Raw genomic sequence first — 22,525 nt, 5'->3', positions numbered from 1 at the left:
ACTATTAAAGGTAATGAGGTATTTGCTTTTTACACTATGTTTATAGTAATACTGATATGGTAGCTTTGGATATAATAAAACCTAAACAAAAGAAAGTTAGTTTTGATTTGTTTGTATATTAGTTGTAGTTTAGTTTTAGGTCATTAGATGGCCTTGGCTTTTGAAGATATGTTTGCCCCCTTTTGAAGGCTACAAGAAGGTCTCTTCGGTTAGTTGTACGGTCAGGGATTCTGTGTCATGACCTAAAAAAGAAAATTTAAAGCCGTAATCCTTATCATGACTATTCTGTTTTACTCTTGCCACTTGACATTGATATGGTAACTTGTCATTTGTCATTGAATGACCATGACTTGCCAAAGGTAGGCTCAATTTGAAATAATTTTTTTTGCCTTTAGTAAATACCAAGTATTAGAGGGTAGAAGACTTTCTTCTATATAACAATTAACAAGTCTATAGCAATTAGCAAGTGAAGTTATAGTTCAAATACCAATTAGTGCAATATAAATATACAATTGGAAAAATATATGTGTTATATTGTTAATCTTACAGCCCAAATGCCCAATTGATAACACAATTTTTTCTCATGTCTCCTTCTTTTCCAACACTACAATCTACCATTGCAAGTGGCTAAATATGGTGTTACCACTCCTTGAAAATTACATGTCCAACTTGTCACGGACATAATTAATTTCCCTCCTAATCCCATGACAAGTTTCAAGTGATAAGGAAAAAATACTATTTGTTCTAATAACTTGTCCCTCTAAAGCTACTCTCTATTACATTTCATTCGTAAGGATAATATTGGCTCGAAATTATAGTCTATATATTTTGAATATTTTCTACCTGATTATCTATCGGACTAATATATGTTCAAAGTAACACCCTCTTTCCGCTTTGATAATTATTGAAGTTATAAATTAAGAAGATTTCAACAAATATACACCAAATCTATGTTTTTATTATTATTATTATTATTATTATTATTATTATTATTATTATTATTATTATTATTATTATTATTATTATTATTATTATTATTATTATTATTATTATTATTATTATTATTATTATTATTATTATTATTATTATTATTATTATTATGCATAAAATTCGGCCAATTGACCAGATTGGTAAATAAAAAAGACCCTTAGCGACAATTTGGTAAAAAAACTTACTCCGGCGACAAATTGGTAAAAAAAATAACCTTAAGCGACAATTTGGTAAATAAAATAATCTCAGGCGACACTTAACCCAAAAAATACAAAAATTTTCGATAAATTACTCGCGAATGCTTAATATAGTTCGTTTTTCTTGTTATTTTACCAACCTTTTTTTACAGAAATAACAATTTGAAGAAAAAAAACGTTAAGTATCAATTTTCACTTAAGTTTCATACCCCTTGTTAACGAATTTTTTTTAAAAAGGGGTTGGAAATAAAAAGGAATGACATGTAAATTCAATATTGTAAATGAAAAAAATAAATTTAAGAACACAAAAACAAATTAAAATAGGATTTTTAAAGAGTTTGTCGGGAAAAAAAAATAGATTTTTTGGTCAAAATGTCGCCGGAGTTTATTATTTTTACCAAATTGTTGCATATTGTTAGTTTTTTTTTACCAAACTGTTGCCGGAGTAAGTTTTTTTTACCAAATTATAGGTAGAGGTCTTTTTTATTTACCAATCTGGTCAATTGGCCCATAAAATTCTAATATTGGTTATTGTATGAATAGTGCAAATGTTTTTTTTTTTTTTTTAGTGTTTAGAGAGCCACAAAGGGCGGGGGTGAGAATCGATCCCAGGATCTCCTGTAATCGGGAGGGAAGCTCTAACCACTTGAGCTATACCTCACTCTCGAAATAGTGCAAATGTTAAACAGATGCAATTGCAAAAAAATACAAATGGTGTAAAGAGTATACAAAATAAACGGAGTAAAGTGGGCTCTTTAAGAACAGCTGGCCCAAACAAACAGAACCTAAAGCCCAATCTTACGTGGCAAATTATCCATTTTTTCTTTTCATATTTCCAGAATCTGCAATTTTTATCAATTTTCTCCATTTTCATTATTTTTATTTCTTCACTCCGTCGAATCCGAAATTCCGGCCCCGGAAAATTCAATTATTCCGACGAATTTCGAATTTATTCTCATTAATATTTCAATTTAATCAAAACAAATCAAAATTTATGCAAAAAAGAAAAAACAAAAAAAAAACAAAATAGTAAAAAAAAAAAGTGAATAAATGTGGTATAGATCTCCTTCCTTCATCCTTGATAACCAAGCACAAGAAAAATTATTACTTCAACAACAAATCGACGACGTTTTGAATCCACCACCACCTCCTTCAATGTCGGAAACTTCCGTCCTAAACCCTAACCCTAACCCTAATATTTCGGCGTATTATCAAACAAGGGCAGCTCATCATGCGGTTGTTACGAGCGATTGGTTGGCGCAAGCTCAGGCAGCCGTTGCCGGCGGATTTTCCGGCGAGGTTACGGCGGCGGAGGTGGAGGATGGTTGTGGGGTTGAGAAGGGGGGAAGTGTGATTGAGGAGTTTAATAGTTGGCGAAAACAGCCTGATTTGGCTGAGGCTGTTGCGGCAATTAGGGCTTTGGCTTCTGTGATTAGGTCGAGTAATGCTACTACTATGATGGAACTTGAGATTGAGCTTAAGAAAGCTTCTGATTCTCTTAAGGTAATTTTTTTCATTTGGTTTTGTCAATTTTTATTTATTTTTTTGGAATTTTGAGCTGAATTTAGTGTTGTAAGTAATTTATCTGGGTTTAAGAAATTTGGGGTGAAATTCTCTTTGATGATCATCATGTACTCCCTGCCTTTTTGTTCAATTGATAGTTTTGGATTCATGGGTGAATTTAGATTCATGGATGATTTTGTTCAATTGATAGAGAATGTAGCGCGAAGCGAATTATATGTTTCAAATGAGCGAATTATATGTTTCAAATGATTTTAGAATTTGTTGAGGAATGGGACCTGTTAATGGATGTTTTTGATTTATTGTGACTTGTATAACTGACAATTTAAGTTGGTTCTGTTACATGTTGTGTGAAACATTGTATTTTCGCGGTTATTTGAACATGAAGTGAATGTAGGCTTATGTACAGGTTTTGTATCTAGCATCAGTGCATTACATAGTACTATGTTGGAACTTGTTTTTCTTATAAAATTGATCAAATGCAGATGTTGAAGTGATTGCTTGTTTTCAGTTTTATGTCATGTGGAGTTGCTTGAGAACCTTGTAATAATTGAAATAGTACCTAATGGATACTATTGTTGAGCTAGGTGTAGGCCGTGTAGCCTTGTTTGTTTTAGTAGTTACTTTCCGGTGCCTTGTTAACTGAAATAGGATTTGAGATTGCCACCCCCTTCTCCATGACTTCTAATTTAATCCATTTGCCATCATAATATTTCAGTCATGGGATGCAACGTCCATCTCCTTAACTGCTGCTTGTGATCTGTTTATGCGATATGTAACCAGAACTTCTGCCTTAGAGTATGAAGACTTTAATTCCGCTAGGTCTCGCTTAATCGAGCGTGCAGAGAAGTTTGGGGAGATATCTTACAAGGTGAGTATAGCTGTCAATGAATTAAAGAATATTTTAAGGTCATGAGGTGGAGAAACTAGAACAATACAATTGAGTTCATTGTTGCAGGCACGTAGAATCATCTCAATGCTTAGCCAAGATTTCATATTTGATGGATGCACCATATTGGTTCACGGTTTCTCTCGAGTTGTCTTCGAGGTGTTGAAGACAGCAGCGCAAAATAAAAAGTCCTTTCGTGTTTTTTGCACAGGTTTTCTTCTTATCATGTCACTGTCCTTTAGATTTAACTTTTCATTGCCTTGAGCAGGATCTACTTTCTGTTCTCAAACAAGTGCTCAAGCTTAAGTGTAAATAATGGCCAAACAAACTTATATAAGTTGAATTTTGAATTATAGGGTTGTTATGACTCAAGTCTTTGAACAATTTCTTCATCCAATAACAGAGCCAAATGTTAATTAGTTCTCAATTGCCTTGTGGCTATTCAAATTTTTATGTTTATAAGTTGCACCTATGTTGAAATTTTTTTGACCCCGCATCAGTTATGGTATTGTAGAACTGTTTCAGATCCTCATGCCAATGTGTGCTAATACTAATGTGTGGCAATTTTACACGAAGTGTTATTTAGGTTTTTCATTTTTCTGCCTAACTTAAAGAATAAGATTTGTCCACCTCTGATAGCTAAATCTGTCATATATTACTCATGAGTGCACGCTAGTGGCAGTAGTTTAGAGAGGCTTCAGTATTAGTTTTAATTCTGACCTGAGGTTAGAGTACTTGGGAGTGTTGGGATGTATGAATGTGCAAATTGTCAGTGGAAAATTTCTAAGGAATATGTTTTCTAGGATTTATTTGTTCTGTGGTCTCCGTTTTGATTATATTGGGAACTTATATGAAGGGGCTTATACCAAAGTAACTTCTTCTCTTACTAAAAGTAGATTCTATGTACTTTGTTTATGTATGTGTACATATTATTGCATTTTTTGTTAGTGGCCTTCCTTTGTTTGCTTAATTTTGCTTTCTTTTGTTTATATTTTTTTAACTTCCATTGTGTTAACATTACAGAGGGAAGGCCTGACAGGACTGGATTACGTTTCTCAAATGAAATGGCCAAGCTTGATGTTCCGGTGAAACTCCTAATTGACTCAGCAGTTGCATATTCTATGGATGAGGTTGATATGGTTTTTGTTGGGGCCGATGGAGTGGTTGAAAGTGGTGGCATAATTAACATGATGGGAACCTATCAGATTGCATTGGTTGCTCACAGCTTGAACAAACCAGTTTATGTTGCTGCTGAAAGTTATAAGGTATGTTTCTCTCAACATCTCTGTAACTTGTGCTCTGACGGTGTTTAGGCAAGGGGTGTAAGAATTATGAGATGTTCTTCTGTATGTGTTAATCACAGTTTAACTCTTTAAAAGTGCCTGACTTACTAGTAGTATCTTAAATAAATAAGCAAATCTTTTCTATGTTAGCCTATTACAAAGTACTTCATAGTTCATATATACTGAGGTTTTGATTATACTGAGCTTTTAAATATGAGTATAGCTGTATGACAAGGTAATGGGATATTTGCCTATTCGGAGTACCATTATTGATCGAGTAATTTAGGCTAAAAATCACGGTCAAAAGGTCTGTATGGGTTTGGATAAACATTTTCTATGATTATTTTTTAAAAAAAAAAAGAGGTATCAATTTTCTTTTTTATGTTTTTTGATGTATGATTTTTTTTTTTGGCTTCCAACTGTCTTGTTCCTGCCTTTGCAGTTTGCCCGTCTCTATCCTCTGGATCAAAAAGACATGGCTCCTGCCCTCCGTCCTATTGACTTCGGTGTGCCTGTTCCATCAAAGGTTGAGATCGAAAAATCTGCCCGTGACTATACACCTCCGCAATATCTGACTCTTCTATTTACAGATCTTGGTGTTTTGACACCATCTGTAGTCAGCGATGAGCTTATTCAGCTTTACCTGTAGTTGTGCCTAGATTGGATTTTGATTGATGGGCTACCAATGTATCAGCGACGTATTACTCTTATTGTAATGATAAAATCCCACATAGGGGTTTGAGTTTTGAAATTTTTGGTTGAAATTTTTTGGTCATCAATGATATTGTTGTTATATATTACAAACATTGTTACTGCTCTCATTAATCATCAAAAAACAATGTCAACATTTGTGTATGAAACATTCATGAGTTGTGAGTCGTGACTATGTATCCTCTGGGGATCAAAAGTATTAATCACCTTCCGCATAAATTAGAAGCAGTCTGAATTTTCAATTTTGGTCATTGGGGCAAGTTTTACTTCACAGTTTTGTATGCTAAAATTTCTTGTTAGAGTTGGTGGGTGTGCAATGGAAGCGAAAATGTGTTTGATTGAGAAGTATATATAAATTGAATTGAGAACTAACAAGATAATTAATATAAATGAATACACGATTGTATGTGGCGGAGAATTACAAAGAGGGTTTGTGTATTTGTGTGTGGTTCTTTTTGTGTATTTGACTTCTTGTTTTTGTATATGCCAAACTCTTATCTAGCTTCTTTTCCTTGAGTTAACCAACATTACCTGAGTAATGTGTATTATTCTAGACGATTATGCATGAGCGAGGGCTGTTGGCCTGTTTTGAACTTTAACCTGTTGTTCCTAGTCCCAGATTAGGCCGGCCTGTTCAAGTTTGGACATAAATTGAGGCAAATCAATAATTCTATTTTTGATACTCCGTATTAATTTTCAATACATGACATAGATTATACCAAAGTAATAAAGTTTTAAAGGTAAATATTACTACCTGTCAAAAAAAAATAAAATAAAATAAAATAAATTCAACTAGTACCCTTGATGTAAATGTAAAATTTACCAAGTTAAAACAAATCCAAACACACAAATATTGTTAAATAGTGAGAATTGTCCCGCAGTCACGATATCACGGACTGAGATCCTAAGCATAACTATGATCTATCCTTGTTTATAGTAAACGAGTTTCTGTCTTACCTCCGCCACATCAACTTCGTCAAAGTGGTTCTCTGGCATCCAGAATCCACTCGTAGGATCTTTCATCCAAAATACTTCTTTTAATTGTTTGTTTTTCATCGGAAAATTAATTTCATTTACTTTCTCACTTACATCGGATGCCTTGTCATTCAATACAAGACCATTACTAGCTATATTATATGAGTATGTCTACTGCATAATTAACACACGAACACAAAAATTATTATATTATATGTATGTGAGTATGTCTACTGCATAATTAACACACGAACACAAAAATTATTATGGGTATGTTTTGTTTGTGGCTAGCCACTCGGTGTGGCCACATTAGTTTATAAGAGTAATCTTCATTTATATGTATGAGTAACCTTAACTTTTCATAAGAGTAACCAATGGAGTTGTTGAATGGGTTGACAGTGGGTTAGAGGCGGATTGGTTTGTGAGTTTGTTTGTTAGGGTGTTTTTGGTGGGTGAGGAGGGTTTTGGGTGGTTTAGCGTTGATTCAAAGGGAATTGGATGGTTAAAAGGTGGTATAGAAGGCTGCTGGTAGGTTTGAGGGTGGTATCTGGAGCTGTTGGTGGGTTTGGGGTGGTGTCGGGGGTTGCGGCAAGGTTTGGGGTGGTTTTGGAGTTATTTCAAGAAAAGTGGGCGGTTCAAGTGGTTGGGAGTCGTTCAAGTGGCTAACAAGTTACCGGTTTTTTTGTTCTATTTTGAGTAGATTTATGTCAAAGGTCATTTTATTTTGGAATAAACAAAAGGTTGTTTTATTTTTAGAAGACCGCTGAAAGGTCATTTTATTCTTGTCATTTTATTCTTGACAATTTTTCCTACTTTTTAATTATTGATAATAATTTAACCTTTTTTTTTTTTTTGGGTAGTGTAAGCAAAATACATAATTAGCTAATTTGTTCTTTAATAATAATTCATGTTTTATTTCAATAAATATGTAATAAGAAGGGAATCAATAAATTTTGTTATATTTCACAATTTTGTAAGACAATTTTTCACTAATTAAAAGTGTAAAATTGATAATAATACTAAGAATTAAATTTAAATTAAAATCTCTTAATATAACTAAGATTTGAAACAATTTAATAAAATATGAATCTTATTTATCAAACTTAAATTTAAATAAAAAATATATGCATAATTTACATATCGTATTAGGGTTTGTTCACATTTACTGAACTGACCTGAAATGAATATTTTATGAGAGAAGGAAATTAGGAGGTGAACTGAATTGAATTGAATTGAACTGAACTGATTGGAGCTGAATTGAATTAAACTGAACTGAAATTAAGCTGAAGTGAATAGGCCCTTATTGTCAATTTTTTTTGGAGATTTTATCGCACCCTTATTTTAGAGAATTCAGATTCAGTAAAAAAATTAAAAAAAATAAATTTGTAAATAATTATGATATGAATTTTTTTATGAAAAATATTTATTTTCATAAATTTCTAAATCTTACGAAGTATTACTAAATTATTTTATTGTTTGAAATAAATCAGATAACTTTTGTCACCCATAAAAAAAAGTGTTTTTTTCAAATTAATTATTTTTTCAAAAAAAAAAAGGCGTTTAAATTATTCATAGTAATTTAGAGAACCAAATTAATTTGAAAAAGTGGTATATCCGTATATGTATTCCACATTGTATTAACTTTTATTATTAATTTTGAATCTTTGTATAAAATTTATTAGTTATTATTTCTATAATTAAATGCATTAAGGATATAAATTTATTAGATAAGGGTTCTAACTTTTTTACAAGAGTCTAACTTTTTTATCTAAGGTTAACGGTGAGTTAAACTAAGGTTAACGGTGAGTTAAACTAAGGTTAACTCACCGGAATTTCTAACCCAGACCCCAAAAACAAAGTAAAAAAAAACCTAGACACCAAAAACAGGTTTCTCATTTTAATACATAACTAGTGTGTGGCCCGGGCGATGGCCCATATTGCTAGTCTGTACTTGTTTAATTTGCTAATCAAATTCAACTGTTTAGATAGTAAGACTTGTTGGTTTTGAGTTTAAGTCTTGCTATAAACATTTTTTTAATATCAAACTCAATCACTACATAATGAAAACAAATAGTATAATAAGACACAAATTAACTTATCTAAGTTAACTATAATTTTGTTGGATAAAAAAACACAATTAATAAATGGCTAAGATGATAAAACTCTTAACTTAAGATTTGTTGGTCTTGAGTTCAAGTCAAAGCTGTGAATTTTAGTATAATATTGACAATTAGGCTTTATGAAAAGAAAGCATGCATAACCATGATTATTATGTTTTCAACTTTTCAAGTACAAAGTTACCTATCTAGAAGTGCAATTTTTATTTGATTCCTCACATTTTGCTCATTTCCTCTCATTCTTCTTAATCTGCTAAGATGAAATTTCCCATATATACTCTGTTAAATCAAAGTACAACTAACTATGATCTATCCTTGTTTATTGTAAAGGAGTTTCCGTCTTAGCTCCGCCACATCAACTTCGTGGAAGTGGTTCTCCGGCATCCAGAATCCAGTCGTAGGATCTTTCATCCAAAATACTTCTCTTAACTGTTTGTTTGTCATCGGAAAATTATTTCCAGTTACTTTCTGATCACTTGCATCAGATGCCTTGTTCTTCAAGGCAGGACCATTACTTGCTATAATCCTTATACCATCGCTTGCAGCTGATGCATATGTCCGTCTACTGCATGATTAACACACAAACACAAAAATTAATATATGTAACGAAGGTAGTAGCTCGATTTATTAATTTGACCTAATCCAATCCGACAGGACTAAAACGGATTATTTTCCAAAATAAATCAAATCACCTGAAAAAGAAAAGGTTGTTCCGCATGATCACTGAAAGCCTACCCATCATATTTGGTTGATCTTTGACGAGGAAAAGAGGATGATCGATTGACAAACTCTATAGTTTTACGTGTGTAAAAGTTGATGTTCAAAGGGTTTGAGATACACATATTTATAAACCTTTGGAAGGCGGTAATTATTATGTAATTATGTAATCAGACTTTTATCAGGAAAAGGATTATTAATTTGTTCACTTATAAAAGGAAAGTATTTTTTTTAAAATTATTTTTTTTTAAAGGAAAAGGAAAGGATTCTTTATTATTTGTTTATTTTTAAACAATATTGTAAAATAGAGTTTTTTCTAGTTCATGTGATTTGTTTTCACTTATCACTTATTTTTGTTTGCTGTAAGCTTGTAACTTAAATTTGGATAACTTTGATCAAAATTTATTATTACTGAACTGAACTGAACTAATCTAATTTTAAATAAGTGGAAATAATATGAACAAAACATGCTCTAACATACGAGCGTGTTGTATGATTAATAGCTCACTTGGTGTTGAGTATCTCCGTTTTTAAGATCGTCCAGCTAACTATTGAGTCTCATCCTTAACAAGTACTCGTATATATATTTAAAATCTTAATACAAGTATTTGTTCTTTTTGGAAACCTTGTTTGTAACACGTTAACATCTACTTATTCCCCACAACTCCACAAGGACTACAACCACAACTTGTCGATGTTTCTGCTTTTCAACAAAATTAAATTTGATACACCTAGTTTTTTTTTTTTTTTTTTTTTTTTAAAAAAAATGTAAATTAGACTTGATCGGATTGGATAAAATTAAGTATTCGTTAATTGTTGGTGAAAACACTTGTCCCAAAAACAGATGCCAAATGCAACCCCATATACGGATATACCCTTTTTTGTACTCAAGTCAAATTAGCAATGAAAGGTATATATATGATTAATGATATCCACGAATAGTTGTAGAAATTTTAGAGTATAACGTAAGAAGCCACATAAAATATTCTAGGATATTCTATATTGTATCTTGTCACACAATCCCTAGATTTAGATTAGTGGTTCTCCTTACCACAAATAAAACAACAACTTCACTTCACTTCAGACTTTAAAACGTACTGATTTTAAACGCATCAATATTAATATGCTATAGCTCCTTGTGGAATAATAATTGGATATTTCATTTTTCTTACTAGAAGAGTAAATTTTTAAAAATAAAATCATAGTCCTTAGATTAAGGTAAAGTAGTCTAGTAACTTTATAAGTTAGTTCTCAAATAAAGAAAAAGTAAACAATTTAAGGAATTTTTGTAGCATTTTTGTAGGTTGCTTGGTGACTGAACCAGAACCAAAAGCCCAATGGAGCATTTACCCATGGTCCCATGTACAAGTCCATGACAATACAATTACTACAATATATTCATGGGCCTCTAGCTTCTTTATTATATTGCCTTAGTATTTAATAATAATTAACTATTTATCTCTTGTAACCAATGTTATTAAGGTTTATACCTTTCATACTACCTCTGTTTTTTAGTTGATATTATTTAACTTCTATTATTATTCACAAAGTTTACTTTGACTAATTTTTGTGAGTTATAACTATGGTAAAACATACGAGTAGTCGAGTAGAATCTTGTTTAAATCGTTTCAGTGTCTATTTTATTAATATCCAATTTTTATAATTTTACAATGTCGAGGATCAGAGATATTAATCATTAAAATAATGTGTTGGCAAGCATGACTAAAAATACGAAGTATCAACTAAATAAAAATTGAGGTAGTACGAGTAATACTTTATAATTGAATTATTTTATTTAAAAGAAAATAAAATTGACAATAATATCGTATTGCAAGACAAAAATAATAGCTCAATCGAAATCATCACAAAGAAAAACTCAAAAACATCATCATCACCAATTTACACAATTACACTAGAGTACCTAGACCAATAATTGCTAAATGTACTTTTTTTTTTTTTGAGGAGAAATTGCTAAATGTACTTTGCATAACTCAAAAAAATATACAGTATATATATGTGGCTCATAATTTTTTTCAGGTGGGTAAAAAAGTATCTTATCCAACAGTAGCACTTCTGTACTGTAGTAAATAGTACGAGTACTCCGTAATATATGTTCAACTCATTCACAATCCTTATTTTGATGAAAAAAAAAAAAAAAAAAAAAAAAAAAAACCTCACTCACTAGCTGACACACAAAATTATTATTGCGTTAGATAATATTCTTGTTATTCCGTATGGAGTAATGGAGTAAGTGAAGGGGATAGAGTCTGTTCTCTTCAACTTAATTTCAATTCAGTTTATTTCTTAATTTTCTTCTCTTATAAACAATTCAATATAGCTCAATTCAGTCCAGTTCAGTTCAATTTTAATTAGTCTGTTTCAATTCAGTTCACCTCATTTCAGTAAATCAAAACAGACCCTAAATGTTGATAATCCATGAATAAAAACTGAGAAAGGGCAAGTGAGATGGCCTAGTGTGATTGAAAAGTGAGGAGCTAAGGTTTGAAAAAATAAAAAAAAGTAGTGATTGAAGAAGAAGAAGAAGAACAAAAAAAAAAAAAAGGAAACATCATCATCATTATATGAGCAAAAGTCACGTTAACCATGTGTGCTATTAATTAAAACTTCCAATTTCCTTTGCTCGTGTGGGACGCAGGAAAAGGACATACATCGATATAGACCCAAATACGATTTTTTAAAACTTGAAAGAGTAACTGCTAATTTAATCCGTTTATTTTCATTAGATTAGTAATAAACGTCTTTTTAAAGACTAATAAACGCATCCATAATGAACCACAAATTTTTTTATCTGTTGTTTTTTATATAGAAAAATTGTAACTTAAAGACAAAACAGTGATGGAAGCTCCTTCAAATCAGATACGTCTAAAAGCAAGTGGAAACCTAAACCACGCCTATAAGGAAATTTTTTAACATTAATATACAATCAACTACATCATCCTCACTTATAAAATGGTCGATAATATTTACCAATTTATTATGTCTTTTTACTCTATTCAACACATGATAAATATCATGAAGTACTATCATATATCTTCCTTTACAAATTGTACTTTAAATTAGTATGATTGCTTTAAACTTTTGAGAGAAAATTGATAACTTATTCACTTCAAACCATTGACAATTTGGATAGCTTTATGGTTTGTATAAATAAATAAAAATGGTTAATTTAGAGTACTAAAACATCAACATTGGCAGATACAGTAGTACCTATAAACAAACAAAAGAACAATATAGTACAGGTTTTACTTTTGTAGTTTTGTCACTCCAAAAAAGAGCAAACGCGGTAACTTTTTACACTTCCCAATTTTCAACAGTACGAGTAGAATATTTAACACACAGTTTAACACGTGGGTCGGTACTCGGTAGAAGAAAAAAGGCACATTTTTTTAACCTCAAACAAGTTTATAAAAAATCCAGTAAAATACTACATCCGTTACAGATTATGTGCAACAATTTGACATAAAATAAAGAGGGAAAATGTCTAATCGTTGCACATAACCTGTAACGGAGGTAGTAGTCTACTTTTTAGTTGCTTTTTAATCTTTACATTTTGTTTTGGCAAAATTAGTCTCAACACTCTGAATTTTGACTTGGGTGCACTCAGCACCCTGAACCAAGCGACATAGCCAAAACACCCTGAAGTATTAGTTTGGGTGCACTTAGCATCATAAATGAAAATTTCCGGCCAAAATTGGCCGGATTCCGGTGTTTTTTTTTTTAATAATTTTTTTTATTTTCTTACTATTATTATTATTTATTATTATTACGGGTCAATAAGTAAAAATAAGAAGAAATATAATTGAAAATAAGTAAAAATAATTTAAGTTAAACAAAAATTATTTCACTTTCATAAATATAATTTCATTTCAACAAAAATGAGGTGTAATAAAGAAGATTTTAATGTAGAACGAATTTTTTTTTTTTTTTTTTAAGAGGGAATATGTCGGGGATTTTGTGTTTTTCAAGGGTCACAAAGAAAGCAAACAAAATAAACCGGTAAAATCTTCGAGGCGTGAACGGAATCACTTTCCCAAAAGTATAATTCCGACCCTATAATACAACCGGGTTTCACGGAAATTTACTTAGGAGATACAACGAAGAACAATTGCAATCACAAGTAGGATGATTACAATTCAATGTAGATAAGTGTATGTGATTTGTGATGATGATAAATATAGAGTTTGCAAAAAATTTCAAAGAAAATAAACTGCATATTTTCTTCAAGTTCTTTTCATCATGTCTTAAAGACATATATATAGTAGTAATAATTGTCCACCCAATAGTCACGAAGTAACCGACTAAATTCTCAAAGAAGTTTGAGAATCAACTGATACTTATCCTTGAATCACTTTTATCATATGTTTTTATAAACATATATAATAGCAGTCAATCTTCACCAAAAGCCACGAAGAGAAAACTGCTAAAACCGGCAAATAACTGACGAAATCCGTCAGCTTCAAAACTGAACACCTCGCGCCCGATCGGGCTAGCCACCGCTCGACCGGGCGGTTATGGATGTCAATTTCTGTCACCTCTCGCGCCCGATCGGGCGAGCCCCACCCTGACCGGGCGGTAGACCGGGCCAAAGAGAGGTTGTTCGCTTCATTCTCTTTACCGTGCTTTCTCCCTTTAAACCAAGGTTTTCTACTTTAATTTCTTATTTAATTAAATACAACACCTTATCCTAAGTATATAATTAAATAACAATTCCATTTGCATGTACCCGGTGTACAGTATTTTTACTGTACATCGGGTTTTTCTCACGTGCAACTTATTTATTGTTTTTTTTTTTTTTAAATCGCGGAATTTAAAATCGAGGAATTTTATACCTAAAAATCAAAAAAACGCAGAACAATGGAGGAGAGAGAAAGTGAGAAAACGCAGCTCTCGATCATCCATTGAGGAGAGAGAAAGTGAGAAATCGCAAAAATTGCAAAAAACGATCATCAATCGAGGAGAAAAAAGGTTAGAAAACGCAAAAATTGCAGAAATCGATCATCAATCAAGGAGAAAAAAGGTGAGAAAACGCACAAATAGAAGAATTCGATCATCAATTGAGGAGAAAATAATTGAGAAAACTTACAAATTGCAGAAATCGATCATCAATGGAGAATTCGACTTTCGATACAACAAAATGCAGCAATCTCATTCACGAATTGCTACAAAAACAGAGGCAAGTTGAGACTGAATTTGAAATCGATTTAAATCGATCGATTATAGAAGAAGAAGAAACTTATTGTTTTGGAGATGAATTCGTACCAATATTCAACCATCCAGACAATGCAGATGAAGCAATTGATAATGCAAATGAAGCAATTGATAATGCAGAAGACGTAATACACAATGCTGAAAATCAAGTGGTTCCTGATAAATCAATTGATTCAAATTCAGAACAAACAACCAAAATAAATGCAACTGAAGGTAATTTCTATAAATTTTTGAGATTGTATGCAAAAAAGAACCCTTTGAATACATAATTGTTACCCTTTTTATGCATAAACGTGACCCTATTTATGCCTAAATGTTACCCTCAGATAGAATGCAGAACTTTTGAGATTGCATGCAAAAAGTAACCCTTTGATTGCCTAAATGTTACCCTTTTCATGCTTAAAAGTGACCCTATTTATGCACAAATGTTACACTCATGTTGTATGCTGAAAATTCAGATTGTATGCAAAAAGTAACCCTTTGAATGTCTAAATGTTACCCTTTTCATGCTTAAAAGTGACCCTATTTATGCACAAATGTTACACTCAGATTGTATGCTGAAAATTCAAATTGTATGCAAAAAGTAACCCTTTGAATGCCTAAATGTTACCTTTTTCATGCATAAAAGTTACCCTATTTTCACACGAATGTTTCCCTTTTTTTATGCTGGCTGTGGTTATTATCTGATTTGTTTGTATTAAATAACAGATACAAATCCAATTGATGCTTCTGGTTTAGATCTTAGAGGATCATTTGTTGGTGTGGTAAGAGAGACTTTTGAAGAAATTTTGGAATTGTATGAAAAACATGCTGCTATATTGGGATTTTCAATAAGAAAACATACAACTAGATTCAAACAACACACAAAAATAGTAACTGAGAAAAACTATGTGTGTTCTGCTGAGGGAAAGAGACATTCAGGTCAGAAGAAAACAAAGTTAGTTGAAATGGTTGATGAAGAGGATGTAAATGTAAAAGCAAGAAAGCCAAGACAAGTAGCCATTACAAGATCAAATTGCAAGGCATGCATAAGAGCAAAAGTGAATAAAGAAGGACAGTTTGAGGTGGTGTCTCATGTTATTCAGCATAACCACGAGCTAACAAAGCCACAGTGGCATTATTTGCATCGTTCTGAAAGAAAAATGACAGAGGAAAAAGCTGAAGCAATCAAAACAATGAAATCTTCAGGTTTAACTACAATGGACACTTACTATTACATGGCTACAGAGGCTGGAGGAGAACAGAATGTAGGCCATAGTGTTGTAGATCACCTGAATTTCTGCTCAAGGTTAAGAATGGAACAAATTGAGGCTGGAGATGCTCAAACTTTAGTGAACATTTTAAGTCAAGAACAATCAGAGGATCCAAACTTCTTTTTTAGAGTGAAGTTTGACAAAGAAGAAAGAATTTGCAATATCTTTTGGAGAGATTCAATAATGCTAGAAGACTATAGGATATATGGAGATGTTCTTGTCTTTGATACAACATACAGAACCAACAGATATAATCTTATATGTGCTCCATTTGTTGGCATAAATAATCACTGGCATAATTGTATGTTTGCATGTGCTTTTATTGGGGATGAAACAACAGATTCATTTGTGTGGTTATTACAAACCTTCTTCAAAGCTATGGAGGATAGAAAACCAACTTCAATATTCACTGACCAGGACCAAGCAATGGCAAATGCAATTCTGGAGGTAAAAGATTTATATTGACATCTTACAGATTTGAGATCTGACAATAAAGTTTTTCTTTTCACATAAAAGTTACCCTTTTATCTGCATAAAGTTATCCTTTTTAGTGCATAAAGTAACCCTTTTAACAGCATAAAGTGACCCCTTTATTTTCAATGCAGGTGATTCCTAATACAAGGCATAATCAAGTCAACCATCATCCAAATCAACCATCCTAGACTCCACTTTTGACAAATGCAGAGGTTGCTTCTCAGTAAGACCATAATCAAGTCTCCATGACTGAATGATACGTTTATCTACACTACCTTCTTCAGGAGTCTTCTGAAGTTCAGGAACAACAATCTCACTCATAGGCAAGCCAAAGACATCACATATATCATTTTTAGTAACTACAAACTCTTTACCAGCAGCAATAGTGAACATGCAGCTACCACCATTAAAGTGTTCAACCAGCCAATGTAGCATTTGACGATTCAAAGTTTTCAATTTCAGATGTAATAAACCACCAAAACCTATTTCTTCAACAGCTTTTTGTTGATTAGGACTAAAAGTACTCATCATTAATTCCAATGTGTGTGGTCTGCACCTTGCAATCAAGGGTCTTTTTTCCCTAAATAATAATAATATAAGTAAAACAATATCAGAATCAGAATCATGATATATATGATTAAAAAATACAAAACAAAAAACATTTATACTTACACAACAGTATCAGAATCAGAATCAGAAACTACTTGCAATTCAGCATCTGCTTTGGCCTTCTTAGATACAATTTTAGACTTCTTAGGAGCTGCTTTAACCTTCTGAGGCTCTGCTTTGGCCTCCTTAGGAACAGTTTTAGCCTTCACAGTTTTAGACTCTGGTTTGTCCTTCTCAGGAGCTGTCTTGTTCTTTTTAGCAGGCTCTTTACCCATTCCTTTTCCCCTTGAAGGCAATTTATAACGATATCCACCTATTGAACCACCTATATCTAATTAATACAGAGGATAACCATAAATTACAAATTCACAAATTACTCATGGGAAAATTTAGAATATATGCATAAAAATCCTTTTAAATGCAAAAAGTGACCCTTTTAAAAGAATAAAGTGACCCTTTTTACTGCATAAAGTCACCCTTAAAATACAACAAGTAATCCTTTTAACTAAAAAGTAACCCTTTAACAAGCATAAAGTGACCCTTTTAACTATATAAAGTGACCCTTTTCACTGCATAAAGTCACCCTTTAAATTACAACAAGTAACCCTTTTAAATACAAACGTGACCCTTTTGACAGAATAAAGTGACCCTTTTCACAGCATAAAGTGACCCTTTTCAAAGCATAAAATAACATTTGTCATGCATATAAATAACATATGTATATATTACTCACACACAATGCACAATGCACAATGCACATATTACTGGTACTCAAACACATATACACAAACACAATGCAGATATGCATACTATTCTCATAATCTAACTAAAACCTAACATCAAAATTTGAAGAATAATGAATAAAACTTCTAAAAACAAACATGCAAAATTTGTTTAACATGTAACAACACCACAACACATATATATCAAATTTTGAACCAATTATCACAATGAACAATAAAATAAAGCAAAATTAAACATAATAACTTCAAAATTGAAATTCAATTATCATAATATGCATAATAAATCAACAGAAAACAATAAAAAATAACATACACTACTAATTCGACATATATAAGCGAAAATTCAATTGAAAATTCGAAAAAATGATGAAAAATTTAAATAAACACACCTTCTTCAGCATCTACAGCCTTCTTTGTAATCTTCTTTTTCACCATTGCTGAAACTAACACTACAAAAAACGAAAACAAAATCAAAATAAAAAAACCTAAAAATCGAAGAACCAAAACAATTTAAACTAACAAAAATCTCAAAAAAATAAGTAAACTAACCAGAATTAAGCGATAAACAACTTCACAAGTGAAAGAAAAGAGAGAAAAAGCTCGAAAAGCAACAATGGAGGACAGAGAAAACGATCGCAATCGCAAGTTAACTGGTTTTAGAGAGAGAAAAACGAGGAGAGAGAAAGCAAGAGAAAAACGAGGAGAGAGAAACTTTTATTTCTTTATTCAATTTTAGCAATCATTACACCGCACGTGCATACCCACTACATTGCTTGCCCGAAAATTTCGCCATTCATTAAATTAATGAACACCGGCTTTTTTTAAAAATTTGTGATTAAATAATCATGAAATTAGTCTACATTCTCTAAATTATTCAACAGAATATAAATACAAACATTACGAGTATTTATTGTACGAAGTATCTAAAAAAAAATCCAATTTTTTCCTTAGCCAATACCTTTCACAAATAATTAGCCAGCTCAGTGCCTCAGTTACACGGGGCTAATGCTTGAGTGTGGAATATAAAATTTCTCAAAAAAAATAATAAATAAAAAAAAATAAAGAAATAAAGAATCTACCATATTTTGTTTGTTTGTTTATATATCCATCATTCATTTCATTTCCCCAATTCATTCCAACTTTCAATTTCTAACACCTCACCCTTTATCCCTTTCTCTCTCTTACTCCATACTTAAGTGTCACTCCCTAATTAAAGAGAATCCTACAACAAACAACCCCAAGAAAAAGAAAAAACAGAGAAATCTCAATAATAATAAACCCCTCCAAAAAAAATAAAAATAAAAATGGTTTTATCATTAGTAGGAAGTATAAAAGGTGGAGAAATTTCATCAGCAGCAGGTTTAAGAATTGTAATACTTCAAATTTCAGAGGTTGAATGCTCTAATATTGTGGTTAAATCTGGGTTAAAATCCTTAACAAGAACTTCCATCAAATCAATATCATCAAACAATACTTCTTCTTCGGTGATTATTGATTGTTTTCTCAAATCATGCCATTTATGCAAGAAGCCTCTTTGCCCTGATAAAGATGTTTACATGTACAGGTAATTTTACTTACAAACATACATTTTTTTTTGTTAGTGAGTAGTTTATGTGGAATAGTCGTATATCGACTTTGTCGTAAATTATTACATGCACCTGAGATCACCCAGATCGAGTACCTAGAATGGTGCTCTTACTGGCTCGTGTTTGGTTTTGATATCATAATGTGTAGTGAAATAATTTTGGAACAATAATTAATTAATTCTAGATATTTTTCATGTAATTTAGCTAGGAATGATTTAGATAATTAAGTTTGATTTTTTAAAATTGGGTTTTGATTATTTTTAGTTAAGTCCATTAAATATTTGTACTTATCCAATTAATAAAGTTGTTTACTGGCTAGTGGTGGTTATTGTCACATGGATTAAAGATGTCATAAATGATGCTTATCCATAAAGTATAAAAAAATATCCTAAAAAAATCAAGTGAAATTAGGTTAGGTTGGTTTAGACCTTCTACTTCAAGCTTCAACCATAAAAACTAAAGTGATTCAACCATAAAAACTAATGTATAAATCTTAGCTTCATCGTATCGGATTCTACAAAAGCCCACGCCAAACAATAAGATGCACTTCACATAAAATCAATTGGTAATATATCGAGTACTCCGTAGTACACTAAGGGCCTATTCTCATTGACTGGACTGAACTGAAATGAATATTTTATAAGAGAAGGAAATTAGGAGCTGAGCTGAAAATAAACGTATGAGAACAAACCCTAAAATCAATTGGTGATATATCAAGTAGCGCTCTAAGTTATACGGAGTATGTTACACAATTAATTTCTAACTCACACGTTGATAAACTTAATAACTTATCTAGCAATAGCAACAAGAATACTTACTTATTTTGACATATGAATCATGCCCATAGAATAGAAGTCCACTTCATAAACAGTGTGAAGTGTCAACATGTAATGATCTAATAAAATAATTTCCTATAGCCCATTGGACCACATGATACCAAATAATTGAAACCAATGCAAATTTGACTCATTATATTAATAGTAAATCATACCAAGTACGGAGTACTACTTATTATATTTGTTATTGTACTACATTTTAACTAAATTCACTAACCTACCACCCAACTTAATGAACAGCAACTAATCAACTGGCAATTGCAGGATTTAATGAGATATATTACTGATGAAATTTTACTTTAATTAGATTAATGTTTAATTTCTTCCAAAATACAATTTTAATCCTGAAGAAATACAATTTCACAGGGATAGTACAAAAGTGTAGTTTTTGCGATGAAAATGAGCAGTTTTAAGGCAAGTAGCGGTTTTGGGCCTTGAGGTAGTGGTTTTAGTTCATGATAAATGAAATTTGTTTATCACGGAGATTAACTGGGACAGCCTTTTTAATAATTCATGTATATGTTGTACGCGCCAACACGGTACACTAATTATAAAGCTACTTTATTGCAAGTTTGCTAATATATTTAATTATATGTATGCAGGGGTGACCAAGGATTCTGTAGCATAGAATGTAGGAACAGGCAAATAATGGTGGATGAGATGAAAGAAATGGAAGTCAAGACCAAGAAGAGGCTTGCTACTTCTACTGCTACTTCCATAGATTGTGCTGGATGTGAGACTTGTAAGCTATTAGAGGACCTTCGACGACGTCGACAACACCGTAACAATAAGCTTAAACCCTTGATCCCTCCTACAAAACTACAACAACCTTTACTCTCTTTTTCATAGTTTGTATGGTATGAACCATATGATATATTGTTCAGTTGATCATATATAAATATATACTACATACGTAGTAATTAGGGATATTTGGTGTAGAAATTTGGTATGGTATTAGTTAGCTGTCTAGGGTTTATAAGAGCACTTTACTAAGTGGCCTGGTCGGAAATTCCAAGTCAGATCATTTAGCAAATGTAGCCACCACTTTTGGAATCAATTTATTTTATTTTAAAGCTAATTCTTCAATTCAATCCGATAACCGAGAGCTAATTTTTCAATTACTTTGAATTAACACTCAACTTAATTAATCACCCAAATAATCATACAATACAATGTATGTGAGCAATTTTTAAAATACAAAATCACTAGAAATAGTCTTTGGAAAACTAAGCAGCCTGTTCTTTTGAGTTGTTCTGCTCTACTTTATTGAGCCTTGCTCTACTCTACAATGTTGGAAGTTGTTGCTCTACTCCACTGAAATATCCCGTGTCCTGTTGAAATTTGCTCTGCCTATAAGCTCAAAAGAACATGACCTAATTCATATATACCTGAAATAAGTTACTTAAAGCTTGAACTCTATTCGAGATCACTTAACACACAGTTGAAATTATGACCTATCTCAAATCAATCTAATACAAAATTGAAATTATGAAAACACACAGTTTTATTTTATTAAATAGGAAGTTGAGTAGACAGGAAAATAATTAATTTATAGAAAAAAAAAAGTTAATAGTGAAAATAAGCCGTTAGGTAGTAATATAGGAATTGTGGAAAAAAGTTGAGTAATGTTGTTATGTACATAGATTTGGACATGCTAATGAACCGGGCTTTTGTCTCTAACAATTGTGTTTATATAATAACCTTAAACATGCATGAAAATTCATGATAACTCATTGTCTTCTAATTTCATACAATATGATGAGCCCTTTCTCTAAATAATGTTGGGAAATTATCTAATTCCCAAATTACAGCTACTCTTTTTTTAATTCCCACCATACCGTCCACGTCACCGGTTCAGTGGGAATTTTTTAAAAAACGGGTTTATTAGAAAACCGCTACTTCAAGTGGCGGTGTGCTACTAAAAACCGCTACTTCAAGTAGCGGTTTACTTATTAGAAACCGCTACTTGAGGTAGCGGTTTATATTTAAACAAATTTTCATCAAAGTGGGGTTGTTGGTGTTTTGAGGAAAACCGCTACTTGAAGTAACAGTGTTTTGAGGAAAACCGCTACTTCAAGTAGCGGTTTACAAAATTAAAACCGCTACTTCAAGTAGCGGTTTATTCTCATAACACCGCTACTTGAAGTAGCGGTTTGTTGCTGGACCGAGAAAAAAAAAACCGGTTTGTTTTCCTTAACTGACGTGGACAGTATGATGGGAATTTAAAAAAGAGTAGCTGTAATTTGGGAATTAGATAATTTCCCAACATTATTTAGGGAAAGGGCTCCAATATTATACTATTATTTATATCATTATTAGACATTTTTTGAAAATTTTAAAACAACTACTAATTGAATAGCTAATATTGACTACAAGGTAGCTGTGTTCTATGTCT

At 31.8% G+C, this 22,525-nt stretch overlaps 2 protein-coding genes across 2 annotated transcripts; both read left to right on the top strand.

Annotated features, from left to right (window-relative positions):
- Positions 1-2,012: 2,012 nt before the first annotated feature.
- LOC145624350 (uncharacterized) lies at positions 2,013-5,644 on the top strand. The gene is made up of 5 exons (XM_081677365.1): positions 2,013-2,690; positions 3,427-3,579; positions 3,667-3,808; positions 4,621-4,862; positions 5,323-5,644. Exons 1-5 carry the CDS (start codon positions 2,238-2,240, stop codon positions 5,527-5,529), a joined length of 1,197 nt encoding a protein of 398 aa, XP_081533491.1. The 5' UTR covers positions 2,013-2,237; the 3' UTR covers positions 5,530-5,644.
- Positions 5,645-18,797: 13,153 nt separating this feature from the next.
- LOC145618100 (FCS-Like Zinc finger 17-like) lies at positions 18,798-21,059 on the top strand. Its single transcript, XM_081672891.1, has 2 exons — positions 18,798-19,272; positions 20,733-21,059. The coding sequence occupies exons 1-2, from the start codon at positions 19,013-19,015 to the stop codon at positions 20,977-20,979; spliced, it is 507 nt and encodes a 168-aa protein (XP_081529017.1). The 5' UTR covers positions 18,798-19,012; the 3' UTR covers positions 20,980-21,059.
- Positions 21,060-22,525: the final 1,466 nt, after the last annotated feature.

Source organism: Chenopodium album, chromosome 3 (genome assembly GCF_948465745.1).
Source record: "Chenopodium album chromosome 3, dcCheAlbu1.1, whole genome shotgun sequence".
Taxonomy (NCBI): domain Eukaryota; kingdom Viridiplantae; phylum Streptophyta; class Magnoliopsida; order Caryophyllales; family Amaranthaceae; genus Chenopodium; species Chenopodium album.
The sequence above is the reverse complement of the archived record's forward strand: the minus strand, read 5'-3'. Positions and strand labels throughout refer to the sequence as shown.